General features: G+C 35.9%; 1 protein-coding gene across 30 annotated transcripts in view; it reads right to left on the bottom strand.

The window, feature by feature from the left end:
* The window catches only part of LOC129659044 (uncharacterized), a 464,676-nt gene that overhangs the window by 301,620 nt on the left and 142,590 nt on the right, over positions 1–20,466 (bottom strand). Inside the window, exon 1 of one of the 30 annotated variants that reach the window (XM_055590082.1) lies at positions 3,777–3,905. The exons of the other annotated variants lie outside the window; for them this stretch is intronic. Within the exon in view, the coding sequence (XP_055446057.1) occupies positions 3,777–3,780 (4 nt within the window). The 5' untranslated portion in view covers positions 3,781–3,905. Of the gene's footprint in view, positions 1–3,776; positions 3,906–20,466 lie in introns of those variants that run through there. 30 annotated transcript variants of the gene reach the window in all.

Below are 20,466 nucleotides of genomic sequence, written 5' to 3'. Positions count from 1 at the left end.
TCAATGATCCAGCGGATGTTGGCAATTTGATTTCTGTTTCCTCTGCCTTTTGTAAATCCGCTTGAATATCTGGAAGTTCACAGTTCATGTACTGTTGAAGCCTGGCTTGGAGAATTTTGAGCATTACTTTACTAGCGCATGAGATGAGTGCAATCGTGCAGTAGCTTGAGCATTCTTTGGCATTGCCTTTCTTTGGGATTGGAATGAAAACTGACCTTTTCTAGTCCTGTGGCCACTGCTGAGTCTTCCAAATTTGCTGGCCTATTGAGTGCAGCACTTTCACAGCAGCATCTTTTAGGATATGAAATAGCTCAACTGGAATTCCATCACCTCCACTAGCTTTGTTCATAGTGATGCTTCCTAATGCCCACTTGACTTCACATTCCAGGATGTCTGGCTCTAGGTGAATGATCACATCATCGTCATTATCTGGGTCATGAAGATCTTTTTTGTATAGTTCTTCTGTGTATTCTTGCCACCTCTTCTCAATATCTTCTGCTTCTGTTAGGTCCATACCATTTCTGTCCTTTATCGAGCCCATCTTTGCATGAAATGTTCCCTTGGTATCTCTAATTTTCTTAAAGAGATCTCTAGTCTTTTCCATTCTGTTGTTTTCCTCTATTTCTTTGCATTGATTGCTGAGGAAGGCTTTCTTATCTCTCCTTGCTATTCTTTGGAACTCTGAATTTAAATGGGTATATCTTTTCTTTTCTCCTTTGCTTTCTGCTTCTCTTCTTTTCACAGCTATTTGTAAGGCCTCCTCAGACAGCCATTTTGCTTTTTTGCATTTCTTTTCCATGGGGATGGTCTTGATCCCTGTCTCCTGTACAATGTCACGAACCTCTGTCCATAGTTCATCAGGCACTCCATCTATCAGATCTAGTCCCTTAAATCTATTTCTCACTTCCACTGTATAATCATAAGGGATTTGAGTTAGGTCATAGCTGAATGGTCTAGTGGTTTTCCCTACTTTCTGCAATTTAAGTCTGAATTTGGCAATAAGGAGTTCATGATCTAAGCCACAGTCAGCTCCTGGTCTTGTTTTTGTTGACTGTATAGAGCTTCTCCATCTTTGGCTGCAAAGAATATAATCAATCTGATTTCGGTGTTGACCATCTGGTGATGTCCATGTGTAGAGTCTTCTCTTGTGTTGTTGGAAGAGGGTGTTTGTTTCCATGAACAGTATGAAAAGGGCCATGCTCAGTAAATCTTTAATCCAATTTTCTGTTGATGGGTGGGGCTATGTTTCCTCCCTGTTATTTACCTGGGGCCAAACTATGGTGGATTAACTGCAGAAGTAGTAGAAACAGCAAGAGAACTAGAAGTGGAGCCTGAAGCCTTGACTGAATTGCTGCATTATCAAGATCAAACTTTAACAAATGAGGAGTGGCTTCTTATGGCTAAGCAAAGCAAGTAGTTTCTTAAGATGAAATCTACTCCTGCTGAAGATACTGTGAAGATTGTGGAAATGACAATAAGGGATGTAAAATATGACATAAACTTAGTTGATAAGACAGCTGCAGGGCTTGAGGAAATCGACTCCAGTTTTGAAAGAAGTTCTCATGTGGGTAAAATGCTATGAAACATCACTGTATGCTACAGAGAAATCTTTCCTCAAAGGATGAGTCCATGGATGTGGCAAACTTCATTGTTATTTTAAGATACTACCACAGCCACCTCAACCTTCAGCAACCACTACCTTGATCAGTCAACACCACCAATATAGAGGCAAGACCCTTCTCTAGCATAAAGGATTACAACTTGCTGACGACTCAGATGATGGTTAACATTTTTTAGCAGTAAAGTTATTTTTGAATTAGGGTATGCACATGCTGTTTTTCCTGACAGCTTATGATTACTATTTACCCTTGTCATTAAGCACTTCCTAAAAACCATTGCTTGGGGCAGCATGATGGGTCATTTTATAAGCATGTACTCTTTGTCCAATGCTGTACTGAGCACTATAGCAGCTGTAAGAATACTGGAGAGTGCTATTTTTCTAAGAGTTAAACAAAGGGATTCTTTCATTTGATCATTACAATTTTATGAGTACTGTTGTTAACTCTAGTATTCAGAATTTAAAAAAAAAATCTTAGTTATAGAAATGTCAAGTATTTGCCAAAGGTCACAGAGCTGGTAAAGAGTAGAACAAGAATATGAACTTAGAAAATCTGACTCCAAAGCCTACCTACTTAACTACTATATTATGCCACCTCCCACTTACTCCAAATGGGCAGGAATGGTTGATCGTATGCTCTATGCCAGATACTAGCACTGATTAATTACCTGCATTCATTCATCTAATTGCCACTATTGCTTCATGATTGTCATCTTTTTACAGAGGAGAAAGCTGAAACCTAGAGAGAGTAGGTAATGTGCTTAAGATCACACAGGTAGAAAGTGGTGGTCTTGGGTTAGAGCCCAGGTCTCTGACTCTAGCCCTATACTTGACTGCTCTTCTCTACTAGAGCTTAAAACAAAATCTCACTGCCACATTCATTGTCATGAAGCTCCTCTTTTGTTTTTTTCTAAGAGTTTTATAGTTTGAGTTTTAACGTTCTGATCTACTTTGAGTTAATTTTTGCATGTCATGTGAGATAAGTGTCTAACTTCACTATTTTGCATGTGGATATTCAGTTTCTACAGCCCCATTTCTTAAAAAGACTGACCTTTCTCCAATGGTCTTGGCACCCTTATTGAAAATCATTTGACAGTATATGTGAGAGTTCATTTCTGGGCTGTCTATTCTATTCCATTGGTCTATACTTTTGTCTTTATGCCAGTACATGCTGTTTTGATTAGTTTATCTTTGTATTAAGTTTTGAAGTCTGGAAATATAAGACCAAGTGTTTTTCAGGATTTTGGGGGGCTATTAGGGGCCCCTTGGGGCTTCTCTGGTGGCTCAGACAGTAAAGTGTCTGCCTACAATGCAGGAGACCCAGGTTTGATCCCTGGGTCGGGAAGATCCCCTGAAGAAGGAAATGACAACCCACTCCAGTACTCTTGCCTGGAAAATCTCATGGACAGAGGAGCCTGGTAGGCTACAGTCCATGGGGTCACAAAGAGTTGGACACGACTGAGCGACTTCACCTCACTTCACTTCAAACTATGGTGAAGTGAAGATAATGAAGATAATGGTGACCACCTTCAAAAGGTCCCATGCATGTACTGCTACACACAGTGCCCCCAAACCTGTAGCAGGCCACTGCCGACCCACGCCACCACCAGAGGCTCCTGCACACTCATGGGCAAGTCTGGGTCAGTCTCTTGTGGGGTCACTGCTCCTTTCTCCTGGGTCCTGGTGTGTACAAGGTTCTGTTTGTGCCCTCCAAGAGTCTGTTTTCCCAGTCCTGTGTAAGTTCTGGCAGCTCTAGGGTGGGGTTAATGGTGACCCCTTCCAAGAGGACTTATGCCATACCCAAGTCTGCTGCACCCAAAGCCCCTGCCCCTGCAGCAGGCCACTGCTGACTCATACCTCTGCAGGAGACACTCAAACACAGTTCTGTCTCAGTCTCTGTGGGGTCTTTGGCTTCTGGTGTGCACAAGTTTTGTTTGAGCCCTCTGAGTGTCCACCATTAAAATATTGTTAAAATTCCTCTGATACAGGTGAAAATCCATAATGATTCCAAATCCCTTTACAAGTGACCTGGTCCTATGGCCTGCTCATATTTGTAATCAAGTCTAAATCTTATTCAATGGAAAACAAATCTCTTAAATAATGCCCTCTGACTAATCTTGGAGTGGTCTATGTATGTCAACAACAGAAATTTACTCACTCATGAGGCATACAAGCCTTAGAGCAATTCAGAGAACAAAATCTGGATATCATTCTCCGGTATCATTGACTCCAAGAGGAAGGTAATCCACAAGGAAATTTCCTTTATGTCCAGACAGGGCCCATATACCACAGCAAATATTACCAGCAAACATTTTACATTTTCACAACTGTAAAGTAAAAGAAGGAAGAAAGTTATCTACTAGAGAAATGTTGCTACTGCTGCTGCTGCTGCTGCTAAGTCACTTCAGTGGTGTCTGACTCTGTGCGACCCCATAGATGGCAGCCCACCAGGCTCCCCCGTCCCTGGGATTCTCCAGGCAAGAACACTGGAGTGGGTTGCCACTTCCTTCTCCAATGCATGAAAGTGAAAGTGAAAGTCAAGTCACTCAGTCGTGTCCGACTCCTCGCGATCCCATGGACTGCAGCCTACCAGGCTCTTCCGCCCATGGGATTTTCCAGGCAAGAGTACTGGAGTGGGGTGCCATTGCCTTCTCCGAGAGGAATATTACTTTATATATTAATGTAATTAACTTTTACCTGTCTCAGGAGGTATTCACTGGGTAGTCTGTAATGGTGGCTTTGTTAGGACCCATCTCCTCCACTCAGTCTGAGTGACTGAGTGGCTGGCTGGGTTAGAAGATATCTAGCTTCCTTGTCTGAATACCTAGAACATTTACAAGAAGGACCAAATTGTTGTATGTGTGATAAGAAACTAAAATTTACTGTCCACCACTATTTCCTAGGTGTAATTATTGTTGCTTCAAATGGATTTTGCTTAAAAGTGAAATCAATGTCTTATGCGTATATACTCCAAGTCTAGCAATGCCCTGAGCACATGGAAGCCATGTACTAAATATTTACTGATTGTTTGTTGACTGACAGAAGCCAGCCTAATATATTGACCCAATGATATTTAAACAGTATATTCAGTGGACTGAGAAAACTATGGAATCCTTCCACAGGCTCTATCATATGTAATAATCTTTTATAAATATTGGTAACTCTGATAAAGATAATGATAACATTTTTTTAACCCAATATTAATGTACTAACAATTCAGAGGCCTGAAAAAGTATACCAACTATTTTGGTCTTAATATATCAACCAAGAATATCTTGATTCAGGAAATTTAATTTTGGTCATATTTTCTTTTTAAAATTACAAATCAGTAATATTATAGGAAAACAAAAATTAGCAAGATGTGTTTGTATACCACAGTTACTTAAATAATAAATACTAATAGAGAAAATGCCAGAATCAAGTATAATTGCTAGGTTCTTTTCAAGACCTCATCAAATTAAGATGATTATAGTACTGTTTTAAGGCATAAATTTAGCATTCTTAATGAAGATGCAAGCCTTAAATGGTAACAGTTATTACATTAGATATAAATTTTTATGGCCTCATTTATTTTTTAAACAATGAAAACTTTCTATCTTTGTAAAGGATCTCTTTCTGTGTGCCTCTTTTTCTCTCAATTTGAAAAATAAGAGATTTTTGCTGTAGCAAAAGCAAAGATTAATAATTAAATCAGATAACATTTAAGGAATTTCATTGTTCAATTTATTCAACTGAATTTCTTTCAGTTTCTTCTCTTTATGTATTCTTGAAAAGAAAATGTGTGTTTGTATTAACAAAAAGAAGATAGAAATAACATAAAACTCCTCATCACCTCTTTCTGACATTATGAGTCTTGCCCTGGAATAGAAGACTATCATGCATATGGTTGTTCTTTGAGTTTGTATGGCTTTTGATATAACACCTTGGTAGTAACTTTTCTTAGGCAAAGGACCCACTCTGACAGTTCTTGCACAGAAAAGAACTGAAAGAACAGATGGAGGTATCAAGGTGTTATCAAAAAAGAAGGAATACAGGGCACTTATAGCCAGAAAATTTTCTGTAACAGAAAACTTGATCTTTAATGCTCCACTCCTTCCCACTTACATCTTATTTCTCCATGTTCCATTTCTGTCTAGGACTGGAAAATAGAGCAGGAAAGGGTGGTTTTTCCAACTACTAATCAGCTCAAGTAGTTAATTTTTCCTTGTGAAATGTACTTTAAAGTGATGATATAGAAAGATTTTTTTTTAATTTTATTGGAGTATAGTTGTTTTACTATATTGTTAGATTCTATTGTACAGCAAAATGAATCTGCAATATCTATACATACATTCTCTCTATTATGTATTTCCTTTCCGTTTAGATTACCACAGAACATTGAACAGAGTTCCCTGTGCTAAATAGTAGGTTCTCATATCTATTTTATACATGCTATCAGTCTTCCAGTTCATCAAACCTCACAGCTTTTTCCTTTGGCTTCTTTCCTGGGTGAGACATTTTGACCAACGTAGTTATTTTCTATGTATAATATGGTTTTTAGTCCAAATGTGTAAGTTTCAATTCTGATTATTTATGAACATTAGGGAACTTTTTAAATGGTAAGCAAGGAAAAATAAAAGCATCTTGTGAGATACCCCATAACACAGGCCGCATCCCTCATTAATCCCAACATCAAGATTAAGTAAGCAGAACTGCATTATATACATGTTTATAATTTCAACAATATTTTTAAGGCAAAGTAGAGCTACCCCAAATCAAATATTAACATATCAAGTAAAAAGCAAATTAATACGAACATATTTAACAGGACAAATGTTTCTTCACAAATATAGTTATCCCCGAGTTATAAGTAATCTTATTATTGACAATACCTTTTACATTATTTAGTACCTGCAGTGCTTTGTACTGATTTTTGCATCTTTCTTACATATTTTCTTGTACATATTTAAAAATGTAAAATATCCTCTTTTGTATTCAATTATATATATAAATCCATAGTCTAGTATATTTCAAGATTATATTGCTATATATATATATATATATATATATCCTTTCCTATAATAAAACCACATTTATCTATGTTACAAAAATAATCATTTGAAAACTGAAAAATATTTTTTAATTGTATTAACATTTTTAAATGCCATTTATATATGAAGTTGCTCAATTTAAAATAAGAGACACTGATGTATAGAACAGTCTCTTGGACTCTGTGGGAGAGGCAGAGGGTGGGATGATTTGGGAGAATGGCACTGAAACATGTATAATATCATATATGAAACGAGTCACCAGTCCAGGTTCGATGTACGATACTGGATGCTTGGGGCTGGTGCACTGGGATGACCCAGAGGGATGGTATGGGGAGGGAGGAGGGAGGAGGGCTCAGGATGGGGAACACATGTATACCTGTGGTATATATATATCATTTTGACATATGGCAAAACCAATACAATATTGTAAAGTTAAAAAATAAAATAAAATTTCTTAAAAAATTAAAAATAAATAAATAAATAAAATACCAAGATATTGGGAATATTAGATAGGATACCATCTACCTGGTATAGTTTCAGAATGTCTCCACTTAGCATGTGTATTAGCTATTGATAAATGAAAATGGAACTTGTGTACTAGTTCTCTTTCTAAAGAAAGAACAGAGGACACTTTGTGAACACCTCTCTCTTCCTGGCTTGAAAACAGGCTTTCACTTAAATTATCTAATTTAAACTTCATAATGACTCTACCCTAATACAATGAAATAATTATCCACATTTTTCAGATTAGGAAACTAATAATATTTAGAGAGACCAGGTAATTTCCTTGTGGTAATATTTATTATAGCTCTTGATTTGTTATTTATATGCTAATGTTCCAACAAACCTATCTATCTCACAAAGATGCATATATAGGATAAGCTAAAATAAATTTGTATTAAGTGAGGTTGAGGTAGAGTAGAACAAAATGAAGTTACATATTCGAGAGTTAGGATACAACTTTATCTAAGCCTTCTAACAGACAAGATTTAAAACATAGTCATTTATATGTCATATACTACCTACAAGTTAAAAATTAGCAGTTGCTCAGAAAAAGTACATCTAATCAGAGACTTAAGAGAAATTACCTTATTTTTGTAATTTCCTGACATGATCACTGTCAACGGGGGATTTTCACAAAACCATTTCTTATAATTCATGTAGTCTAACAATATTATACTGTTCAAGAGAAAAAATGAATATGTCAGCAGCAATCTATTAACTGATGTAGAAAGGAGAGGCTTTTCCTTTAGGAGAATCCTAGATACACACTGAAAATAATGTTTCTGAAAGCTATTTATTACCATAGGCAATGGTCACAATAAAATGTTAAAAGGGAGAAATATATTTCAAAATAAAATGTTAAAGTGAAAGAAAATAAAATGTATATTCTCCTACATTCACCATATTTAAGGTTCCCTATAAATTATTTTCCAGATCTAACATAAATGTCTCTAATTAGCTCCTATTAGAAACACAAATAATATCATTAAATAAATAATTAGATCACACTTGTGTCTATCTGCAGCCAGCAAGGGCTAAGTAACATTTGAATAGTATAACATATTATCAAAATATATTAAGGTAAGATAATCATGCTTAACAATTCTCTTTCAACTATGTCTTCTGTACTTTTTATTTCACCATGAGAATAAGTTGGTAATTAACCTATTGTTAGAAGAGCTAAATCCCAATTTACCCTAGTTATCCATGACCTTAAACTGCACAAAAGCACATTCCTTCTTTAATGCATGCATGCGTATGTAAAAATAGAAACTGAAGTGTCATAGGGAACATACCCTTCTTCTATTCATTGCCACTTGCCTGACAGGTCAAGTAGCTTCAGGCCAAAATAATTCATTTCAGGTCACCAGGCTAACAATTTCCAGTTTACAGTTCTCTAGTAAAACGAATTCTAACACATACCAGAAAATAGAATACTAGCTTCAAAACATTTTGGAAACCTTCAAAGAATAAACCAGGCTTTTCATTAGTGCTGTAAAATTTAATGACACTTCCACTTATAATTGGCTTTTTTTTAATTTATTTTATGATTACATTATCTGGCATCTATGTCTTTCTCAACTTAACTTTTATCCCTTTATTACAACTCATTAGGGAAGCAAGGAGATACAAAACATAAGTTAAATGGTTTTATTGTTGGCCCTTTTGGCAAAAACAAAAAAAAAAAGACAACTCTACTCCCTAGAGAATTATCTAGACTCCAAAGGTCAGTAGGAATTCTTTAGTTGTTTTCTATTGTACAGTATACTTAATATTTCCTACTGTCCTTAAAAATTATTCCTTGAACAAATACTATAGGACTTCAGCATCATTATATAGTCAAGGTAGAAAAGCTGGAGAACAGGAAAAGTACAAAGGAAAACAATTACCAATGCTAAAATTTGATGTATGCCATTTTTTTTCCAGCAGGTAAAAACACATGTATTATTAAATTTATCTTATATTATCCATTTTTTTAGCATTTTCTCAACTTTAGCAATCTATTTTGCAAAACAGATCTTCAGTTCAGTTCAGTCACTCAGTCATGTCTGACTCTTTGCGACCCCATGAATCGCAGCACGCCAGGCCTCCCTGTCCATCACCAACTCCCGGAGTTCACTCAGACTCACGTGCATCGAGTCGGTGATGCCATCCAGCCATCTCATCCTCTGGCATCCCCTTCTCCTCCTGCCCCCAATCCCTCCCAGCGTCAGAGTCTTTTTCAATGAGTCATCTCTTCACATGAGGTGGCCAAAGTACTGGAGTTTCAGCTTTAGCATCATTCCTTCCAAAGAACACCCAGGACTGATCTCCTTTAGAATGGACTGGTTGGATCTCCTTGCAGTCCAAGGGACTCTCAAGAGTCTTCTCCAACTCCACAGTTCAAAAGCATCAATTCTTCGGCACTCAGCCTTCTTCACAGTCCAACTCTCACATCCATACATGACTACTGGAAAAACCATAGCCTTGACTAGACGGACCTTTGTTGGCAAAGTAATGTCTCTGCTTTTGAATATGCTATCTAGGTTGGTCATAACTTTCCTTCCAAGGAGTAAGCATCTTTTAATTTCATGGCTGCAGTCACCATCTGCAGTGACTTTGGCGCCCAAAAAAACAAAGTCTGACATTGTTTCCACTGTTTTCCCATCTATTTCCCACGAAGTAATGGGACCAGATGCCATGATCTTCATTTTCTGAATGTTGAGCTTTAAGCCAACTTTTTCACTCTCCACTTTCACTTTCATCAAGAGACTTTTTAGTTCCTCTTCACTTTCTGCCATAAGCGTGGTGTCATCTGCATATCTGAGGTTCTGGATACTTCTCCCAACAATCTTGATTCCAGCTTGTGCTTCTTCCAGTCCAGCGTTTCTCATGATGTACTCTGCATATAAGTTAAATAAGCAAGGTGACAATATACAGCCTTGACGTACTCCTTTTCCTATTTGGAACCAGTCTGTTGTTCCATGTCCAATTCTAACTGTTGCTTCCTGATGTGCATATAGGTTTCTCAAGAGGCAATACAGATCTTAGTAGCTAAATATTTCATTATATGGATGTATTGTCATTTATTGAAGTAACTTTGAGGTTATTTCCACTTTTTGCTATTAAAAATAAAGCTACAGTGGGCACCCTTGTGAACATATCTTTATGCATAACAGAATTTTCTCATAAATTCCAATAATTTTAATATTTAAGTCAAAGTATAAGACATTTTTAAAATTTGACTTCCAAAGGTAATTTATATAGTTCTATCATTTTCTACTCTATATAGCAGTATGACAATGCCCTTTTCCAAGAAGTCTACCAAATAATATATTTTTCTTTAATTTTGCCAATTTCACTGGTAAATATTATTTCTTATAAGGTCATCTTCAGAAAATGAAAATCTGAAAGAATTAATCTCTGCAACAAGAAGCACTAAAAAAAAGAATTTCTATAGGCTAAAGGACAATGATATCAGATAGAAACTTGGTTTTACAAGAAGGAATGAACACCAGAAAAAAATAACATTGCTCAGTAAATATTAGGAACCATTGAAATTATTATTCCCATACTTACGCAAATTTCTGTTGTCACCTTAAAGACATCTAGCCATTTAAAGTAATTTTAAAAATTGATTTTTAGAATATTTAGAAGTACATGACAATTAAAAATATATTGTTATAAATTTCTTAAATTGTTCTTTAATAGAATTAGTGCTGTATAAAGGATTGGTAATAGAATTTTTAATGCATGCTGTAATAAATTACATATGCATATTTTATTATCTAAAGAAACACCCCAAAGAAGTACAAAAAGGAATAACTACAATGTAACAAGATCAGATAATGCAGAATATTAAAAATACATTTATATACTGCCAAGAAAAGACAAAAGAAAAGCACTGGAGGACAATGAATGGTTAATAAAAAAAAATCAAATAATGATATGAAATTCAAGCATGTCAATAACTACATTAAATTTTACAAATAAAACAATCCTTGAAGCACAGACTGTAAAGCTGGATTTTAAAAAGCAAGACTTAACCATGAAAAATAAATAAATTTTAACATAAAAGAATGATAAATTTTAAAGTTAAGATATTTCTCACCATGCAAGCATTGATCATAAGAAACCTGTTATAGCTATACTAATGTCTACCAAAAAGACTTGAAGATGAATAGCATACCAGGGAATTAAAAAGTATGTCCAATTGGATGGTAAATAAAAGTAAACAAAATAAAATTTATGGAACTCAGCTAATTCATTTTTAAATAAAATTTATAGTTTTCTTCTCCAATTTTTAAAATTGTGGTAAAATATACATAACATAAAATATAGCACCTTAATTATTTCAACTATACAGTTCAGTGTCATTAAATATATTCATGATGTGTAACCATAACCACTATACACCTCTGTAACTCTTTTCATCTTGTAAACTGAAACACTCTACCCTTAAACAATAACTCCCATTTTCCCATCTGCCCCACCTCTGGCAACCACGAATTTACTTTCTGTCTCTGTAATTCTGACTACTCACATAAGTGGAATCATACTGTATTTGTCTTTTTGTGACTAGCTTATTTTACTTAGCATAATGTCCTTAAGATTCATCTATTAATATATTCTCTTGCCTGGAAAATCCCATTGGACGGAGGAGCCTGGTAGGCTGCAGTCCATGGGGTCGCTAGGAGTTGGACACGACTGAGCGACTTCACTTTCTCTTTTCACTTTCATGCATTGGAGAAGGAAATGGCAACCCACTCCAGTGTTCTTGCCTGGAGAATCCCAGGAACGGGGGACACTGGTGGGCTGCCGTCTATGGGGTCACACACAGTCGGACATGACTGAAGCAACTTAGCAGCAGCAGCAGCAGCAGCATATGTCAGAATGGTCTTTCTTTCTAAGACTGAATAATATTCCATAGTATACATAAACCACATTTAAGTTATCCATTCATCTGGCAATGGATATTGGGATTGCATCCATGTTTTAATTATTGTGGATAATGCTGCTATGAATATGAAAGTAAAAATATTTCTTTGAGTTCTGGTTTTTAGTTCTTTGTATTTGTTTTACTTTTTCTTGCCTAATGGCTTTAGCCAGAACTTCAAGTACTACACTGACTGGAAGTGACAAAAGCAGGCATCCTTGCTTTGTTCCTGATCTTAAAGGGCAAGTTTCAGAGAATGGCATTCATTGTTGGTTTTAATTATTGCTTTCATTATGTTTAGATAGTCTGCCTATTCCTTGTTTGTTGAGTGTTTTTATCATGAAAGGATGGGTGTTGAATTTTGTCACTTTTTTTAATCAATTTAAATGATCATGTAGGTTTCTTTACTTTCATTTTGTTGGCTTCATCACATTGATCAATTTTCATATATTTAATAATCCTTGCATTCCAATAATAAATTCTACTTGGTCATTTTATAAAAATCTTTAATAAACTGTTGAATTTTGTTTGATAGCATTTCATTGAAGATTTTTGCATTCATGTTCATAAAGGATATTGGTCTCTCTTTTCTTGTAGTGCCTCTGTCCAACTTTGATACAAGTTAATGTTCTTCAGTAAATCTCCAGTTTGAAATATGTTTTGATTTAAGCAATGCAGTGGGATATTTGTAGTCATTAGAAAAATAAGGTTGACCTTTCTTTCCAGCCAAGATTGAGTAACAGAAACCAGATCTACCCTACCTGAAACAGCTTAAAAATTACATGAAACAAAGGCTTTCAAAACATCATACATTAGGCAATGAAGACAATGAAATGCGCGTTATGATTGTTCCAGCTTACTGCCAGTTGTAAATCTGCATGTAGCAACTCAAGGAGAAAAAAACCCAGGCAGTGCCTGGCAATATCCCTAATGGGAGACAGAGCTGAGTGTCAAAGGAAGCTACAGTCTCCAAACCAGAATAATAGAGGAGAGAAAAATACACTCAGAGAGAACCCCAGAGATGTGCAGAGAATCCATCTAATATTCGTTAAACTACTGTTCAGCGCATGAGTGTGAGAAAACTCCCCATGTCTGTGAGGAGGAGCAGGGAATCATCTGAAAGGATTACAGGAAATAGTACTTGGAGTTCCCACAAGGCTGGGAATAATTCCGGTTCCTAACAACCAGATAGAAAACCTCACAATGCACAGAACATGTAATGCTAACAAGCGTCTTGCTTCTGCAATGTGGAAAAAATTAATTCCAGACTTTTAAAGCAAGACCCTATGTTAAGGATACATGAAGAAACACTGGATACCTTTGTTCAAGAAAAGACAAGAGAGATAGAAGAACCTAACTGAACTTCTAAAAATGAAAACTTAAATGTCTGAGATAAAAATACACTAAAAAAGCAGATTAGGCCTTGAAGAAGAAATGCCACATGAACTTAAAGTTATCTGAAATGAAACCCAGAAGAAAAAAGACAGAGAGAGAGAAAGATAAAAATGAAGGGACTGTAAAATAACATTAAGCAATTAAAATATGTATAAGTAGAATCCCCAGAGTGGAGGACTGAATAGCTATTTTAAGAAATAATGTCCAAAACTTTTCCAAATGTGATAAAAACTATAAACACACAGGTGCAAGAATCATAGCAAATAAAAAGCATGACAAACATGAATATAATTACACAAAAGAGGAAATAAAGTGGAAGTGTTAGTCACTCAGTCATGTCAGACTCTTTGCAACCTCATAGACTGTAGCCTGCCAGGCTCCTCTGTCCATGGAATTTTCCAGGCAAGAATATTGGAGTGGGTAGCCATTCTGTTCTTCAGGGGATCTTCCAGACCCAGGGAACAAGCCCAGGTCTCTTGTATTGCAGGCAGATTCTTTACCATCTGAGCCACTAGGGAAGCCCATGCAAAAGCATATCATTATCAAATTGTTTCAAATCAGCAATAAAGACAGTATCTTAAAAGGAGCCAGAGAAGCAGCCATAAAGAAGAAAAAAAAAAAAAACTATGACAGATTTCTCATTAAAAAAAAAAAAAAAGCGAAGACGATGTCAAAGCAACATCTTTAAAGAACTAAAAGGGATGAATGTCAACTTATAATTCTTAAACCTGTGTAAATATATTTAATAAAGTTAAAATACACACTTGTTCAGACATACAAAACTTGAAAGAATTCATCTGCAGCAGACATGAATCATAAGAAATATTAAAGGTCCCAAAGCAAAATAATATTAAAAATACACATTTTTAAAACTTGAGTCAAACAAAGCCTAAAGCAAGACCCCAAGAGATCAACCTGTTTAGAAGTAACTGTAGTCCAGAATAAAGCCCAAGAATATTTTTAGAAATACAAAAGCACCCCATAATTAAATTAAGCAAGCCTAGCATCCAATGAAAAATCATCAGCCAAGCAAGAAAGGAGAAAAACACAACCAATAATAGAAAGCATAACACAAAATATTCCAAAAGGTGGTATAGTGTGAAATATATTGACAACTGTTTTAGAAAATTCTTTGGCAACTTCTTAAAGACCACAAAAAGGCTTGAATCAAATGTTCACAGCTGCTTCATCAGTAATAACCCAAACTGGAAATAATCCAAATGGCTATCACCAGATGAACAGATAAACTGTGGTATATCCATATAATGAAACACTACTCATCAATAAAAAGGAATGCACACTGATGCAGACATCAACATTTCAGAATGTTAAAATAAACATGAGAGAAAAGGTCAGACCAAAAAAAAAAAAGTTTATACTCTGTGATTGAATTTACATGAAGTCCTGGAAAATGTACATGAATCTGTAGTGAACGAAAGCAGTTCAGTGGTTGCTGGCAGATATTGACTAGAGAAAGGTATAGGAGGATAACAAAGTGAAATAAGGCAATTTTTCAGTGAATGATAGGTTCAGTTTCTCAACTGTAGTAATATTTTCACAGGAAGACATATATATTACATCCTACCAAATAGTATACTTCGATATAGTTATACTTCAATAAAGCTATTAAAAACCAAAAGAAGGCCCATAGGTACTAACTAATATGAGAAAATGTTTATTATAAATCAATTTTTTATAGTCTGGGAAACTATGTATTTTATCATCCTAACTTAGTACAAAACAATAGATACATATACATATTTGTATAGACCTAGAAGACACCTGGCTGAGAAGGCAATGGCACCCCACTCCAGTACTCTTGCCTGGAAAATCCCATGGACGGAGAAGCCTGGAAGGCTACAGTCCATGGGGTCGCAAAGAGTCAGACACTTACTAAGCAACTTCACTTTCACTTTTCACTTTCATGCATTGGAGAAGGAAATGGCAACCCACTCCAGTGTTCTTGCCTGGAGAATCCCAGGGATGGCAGAGCCTGGTGGGCTGCCTTCTATGGGGTCGCACAGAGTCGGACACGACTGAAGCGACTTAGCAGCAGCAGCAGCAGCAGCAGAAGACACCTGGAAATAAAGGTTTATGCTCACAGCAGGGCACACAAAGGAAGTAAAGTAGGTTTCAGGAATCGTAGTGGACTTTTTGCTTTATATACATCACATTTTTACAACCAGGAAGCTATTAATTTGACATTTAATTTACATAAATAAATTGCCTTAGAGAAATTAGAACTGTCTTATAAATGTTTTAACTCATTCTGAGGCAGGAAGCAGATGGGCCCATCAGGCAAAAGCAATTGGAGACTCATTCCCTATGGCCTGAAACTCCAAAACGAGAAAAGCAGTATAATTGAGGGAGGAGGCTGGGCCCTGCCCAGACCACATATTTCTTATTCTCCAAGTCAAGAGACTTCCCCAACCACACATACATGAAAAAGGCTCCTTGGAGACCAAAGGGGATTTATGTCAAGGGATATTCCCTACTCAGATGCCTTTTCACTAAAATCCATCTTGACTAAGAGCTGTGTGTGCACACGTTGGAGGATCCTGAGATATACCAAATATGGACCATGAACCAGGCAAATCAAAATGATTGGCCAAAGGAAACCCAGAAGAAATGCCCCATAAAAGTAATTCCAACTGTCATGAGGATGCAACTCAGTGCCTCTCTCTCTCCCTGAGTCTGCCCATGTATCTATTCACACATACTATACTTTTTTTTTTCCTCCTAATAAATACTTGCTTCACTACTTTCCATCTTTGTGGAAATTCTTTTCTGCAAAGCTGAAGGGCCAGGGCCCTTGTCACCGACCACAGGTCTAGTGGCTAGGATCTGATGTTCTCACCACCAAGACCTAATCCCAATCTCCAGCTAGGAACCAAAGCCCCGCTCCAAGTCATTGCAGAATGAAGTGACCCAAGATCAATTCTTTCTCACTTCTCATTTGAATTTCTACAAGTATAATGATTATTTTTATTCTAAAATTTGAAGTAATAAGGGATATAAGTAATAAGCAAAATAACCTTTTGCTAAGGTTATTGCTTAATTTTTGTAATTAGTGTTGCCATCTTGGTTATACTCTGTCCCTTAGATTGAAGAAATCTTCTAAGCATGATGAAAGTAAAACCAAAAATAAAAATATCATAAACTAAACCTGCCTAGAAATATAGCTTTTCATTTCAACTAGTAGTAAATTAAAATCCTAGACCCTGGTATACATACGGATGGATTCTTTGTGTGATACATGAACACAACAAAATAGTTAAAATAGCTAAAACAGCTAAAGCGGCAAATTTAAGACTCAGAAATCTGGCTGCCTCTAGGGTATAATTGCATTTCTTTCCAGGGAACCTCACACCTTGAATTAATGAGAACATTTGGATATTGTTTTCTTTTTTTTTTTTTTTTTACCTTTATCTCTATTTGATATGTAACAGACCAAAAAAGAAGGAACTGCAAAAAGCAATTCTATAACTTTTTACCAAAAACAATTATACTGATCTTTTTATATACAGGTCAATTTAAGGACACACCAGATTCTTTATGTATCAAATTAGCCAATATTTCAAAAGGCTTAGAGCCTAACAATGTTATGTAATTCTTATAAATTAATAATGAGTTTTAAGTGCCATAACACCTATAAGTAATAAAAGAAACCTATGATTTCTGCCTAGACAGGCTGTTAAAGAAATAGTTTTTCATTTAGAATAACTTTGCAAAGTAGTCAACTGCCAACTTAACCAATGGGTTGTAACAAATAGGTTTTGTTTTAAAAGTTCATTTGCAAATCCTACTGTTTGAAAATTAGAATACTTTACTTTCTTTGCTTAAAAAGAATCCTAGCTTTAACACTAGTCAGGCCACTAAAGCCTACTTGGTGTGCATGCGTGCTAAGTCGCTTCAGTTCTGTCTGACTCTTTGTGACCCTATGAACTACAGCCTGCCAGGCTCCTCTGTCCATGGGATTCCCAGGCAAGAATATTGGAATGGGTTGTCATTCCCTCCTTCAGCGAAGCTTTGCAACCCAGGGATCAAACGGAAGTCTCTTAAGTCTCCAGCACTGACAAACGGGTTCTTTACCACTGGTAAGAACCAAGTGGGAAGCCCCAAGCCTACTTGGTACCTAATTTAATATGTATATATCATATTCTACAAGTACTAAAGAAGAGATGCACCATTTTAAATATTTATTTTCATAAATAAATACATGACAGTTTTAACTCAGAACTTGAAAAATGTACCATACCCTGCTAAAGTTGTAGTTAGAACTTCTCACTTCCTAAGTATTCTTCTCCCTAATACTAAGTAGAATCAGTCTACAAAAGTATGAAATGTTTTTATCTTGTTAACTGCCTTTATCCCCCAATAGAATATAAGCTCTAGGAGAGCAGAAAGCATACCAAAGAGACAGTTCTCAGCAACAACAACAAAAAAGGTAAGGACAAGGGGTAACTGGATCAATATTATGATTAAAAATTTGAGTAGGAAATGAGGATACAAGATATACGTGCTGTGCTGTGCTTAGTCAACTCAGCTGTGTCCGACTCTTTGTGACCCCATGGACTGTAGCCTGCCAGGCTCCTCTGTCCATGGGGATTCTCCAGGGAAGAATATTGGAGTGGGTTGCCATGCCCTCCTCCAAGGGATCTTCCCAACCCAGGGATCAAACCCAGGTCTCCTTCTCCTGCATTACAGGCTGATTCTTTACCAATTGAGCCACCAGGGAAGTCCAAGAATACTGGATTAGGTACCCTATCCCTTCTCCAGGGAATCTTCCCAACCCGGGAATCGAACCAGGGTTTCCTGCATTGCAGGCAGATTCTTTAACAACTGAGCTACCATGGAAGCTCACAAAAGATACACAGTACATAACAATTAAAAACTCCAGGAACAAGAAGCTATACAGGATCCATAGTTCAATTATAAGATAATGGCTTCAAATAAGATTCAGTGAGCTTTAGGAAAAAAACAGAATGTATCCAATACAGAAACAAAAATAATTAACAAGCTGAAATATAACAAGGAAACAGTAATGAACACATATGTGTGTTCTCTCCACAAGAAAATAAAAGGGGCTATCAGAAATTCCAGGAGATAAAAACAGTCTAAGATGACTGCTTTCAGCATACCATGCAGACTAAAATGTAGCAGGGTTTTCAGCAATGAGTAGAATTCAAAAATAAAGAATACATTTCAACTTGGTATTAGACATACAGATCTATCTTTGGAATTCAGAAGACACGATATAAATTTGGCAAATTGATTTTCTCTTCCCTGAACAAAATTTGCACAATCATGAGCAAATCTTTGCAAGTTGTCAACTTTTAGAATTAAACCTATAGACAAAACATCATGTTTAAAAAATAAAAACAATCTGCTTTAACAGTGTAGGCAGAAGGACATATCTGACAGAAGTTAGCAGATAGGAATGGGGAAATTAGGAGGTCAAAATAACAGGAAGACTAATCATATATATATACATATGTATAAATATATAAATCTATATTTAAACCACATGGTAATCACAAACCAAAAATCTATAATAGATAACACATTACCAAAGAGAGAATGGAATCCAAACATAACAAGATAGTCATCCAATCACAAGGGAAGTAAACAAAAGTTGTCAAGCAAAATACATCAGAGAAACACAAACACCATATGATTTCACTTATATGTAGAATCTAAAGAACAAAGAAACGAACAAATACAACAAGACAGAAACAGAGTTCTAGATGCAGGGAACAAACAGCTGGTTGCCAGATGGGGGAGGAAAGAAATAGGTGAGGGAGACTGAGAGGTATAAACTGCAAATTGCAAAATAGATGAGTCACAGGCATGAAACGTACAGAGTGGGAAATGCAATCAGTAACTAAATGACATCTTTAGATGCTGACACATTGTAACTAGACATAATGTGGTGATAAGTTTGAAATATATAGAAATAACAAATCACCGGGTTGTGTAATAGGAACTAACATAGGTGCAGATCAACTGTACTTCAAAAAAAATCAAATTCATAGAAAAAGACATCAGATTTGTGGTTACCAGAGGATAAGGGTGGGAGAGGGGGACCTGGATGAAGGCAGTCAAAACATACAAACTTCTAATTATAAAATCAATACACAGCATATAACATACAATATGATAAATATAATCAACACTGCTGCAAGTTATATATGAATGTTGTTAAGAGAATGAATCCTTAGAGTTCTCCTCACAAGGAAAATATTTTTTTCTATGTCTTTAATTTTGTTTCTATATTCCATGATGGACATTCACTAAACTTATGGTGATAATTACCTTATAATATATATAGTGCAAATCATTTTGTTGTATACCTTAAACTTGGTGCTGTATATCAAAATTACTTCAACAGAATTGGAAGAAAAATGTAATTGAAAATATTTTTGAAAGAACAGGAGCCACTAATAGTCATTATAAAACGTACAGAACCAAGAGATACAGCCTATATTTCAAAGAATAATAAATATGGGTGTGTCTGTATATATGTGTGAGTATATATAAATATACTTATATTTATATGTGTGTGTGTGTGTATATATATATATATATGTTCCTGCATGCATGCTCAGTCATGTACAACTCTTTGCAACCCTACAGACCATAGCTGGCCAGGCTTCCCTATCCATGGGATTTCCCAGGCCAGAATACGGGAGTAGGTTGTCATTTCTGACTCCAAGGCATTTTCCTAACCCAGGGATCAAACTTGAGTCTCCTGTGTCTCCTGCATTGGCAGGTGGATGCTTTAACAATGAGCCACTGAGGAAGCCCACATACATATAAACACACACACACACACACACACACACACACACACACACACACAGAGTGAGCTATTATTTCATAAAGAAAGAAACTAGAAAATGATGGAATAACTACATTAGGGAGTTGGCAGGTACAAAATGATAGAAGTGAACTAATTCCTTTCTACATCATAGAAAAGAAATAATCATTTCTAGAATTGATAA

This window comes from Bubalus kerabau, chromosome 8, assembly GCF_029407905.1.
Source record: "Bubalus kerabau isolate K-KA32 ecotype Philippines breed swamp buffalo chromosome 8, PCC_UOA_SB_1v2, whole genome shotgun sequence".
Taxonomy (NCBI): domain Eukaryota; kingdom Metazoa; phylum Chordata; class Mammalia; order Artiodactyla; family Bovidae; genus Bubalus; species Bubalus kerabau.
This window is presented reverse-complemented; position numbering and strand designations above follow the sequence as displayed.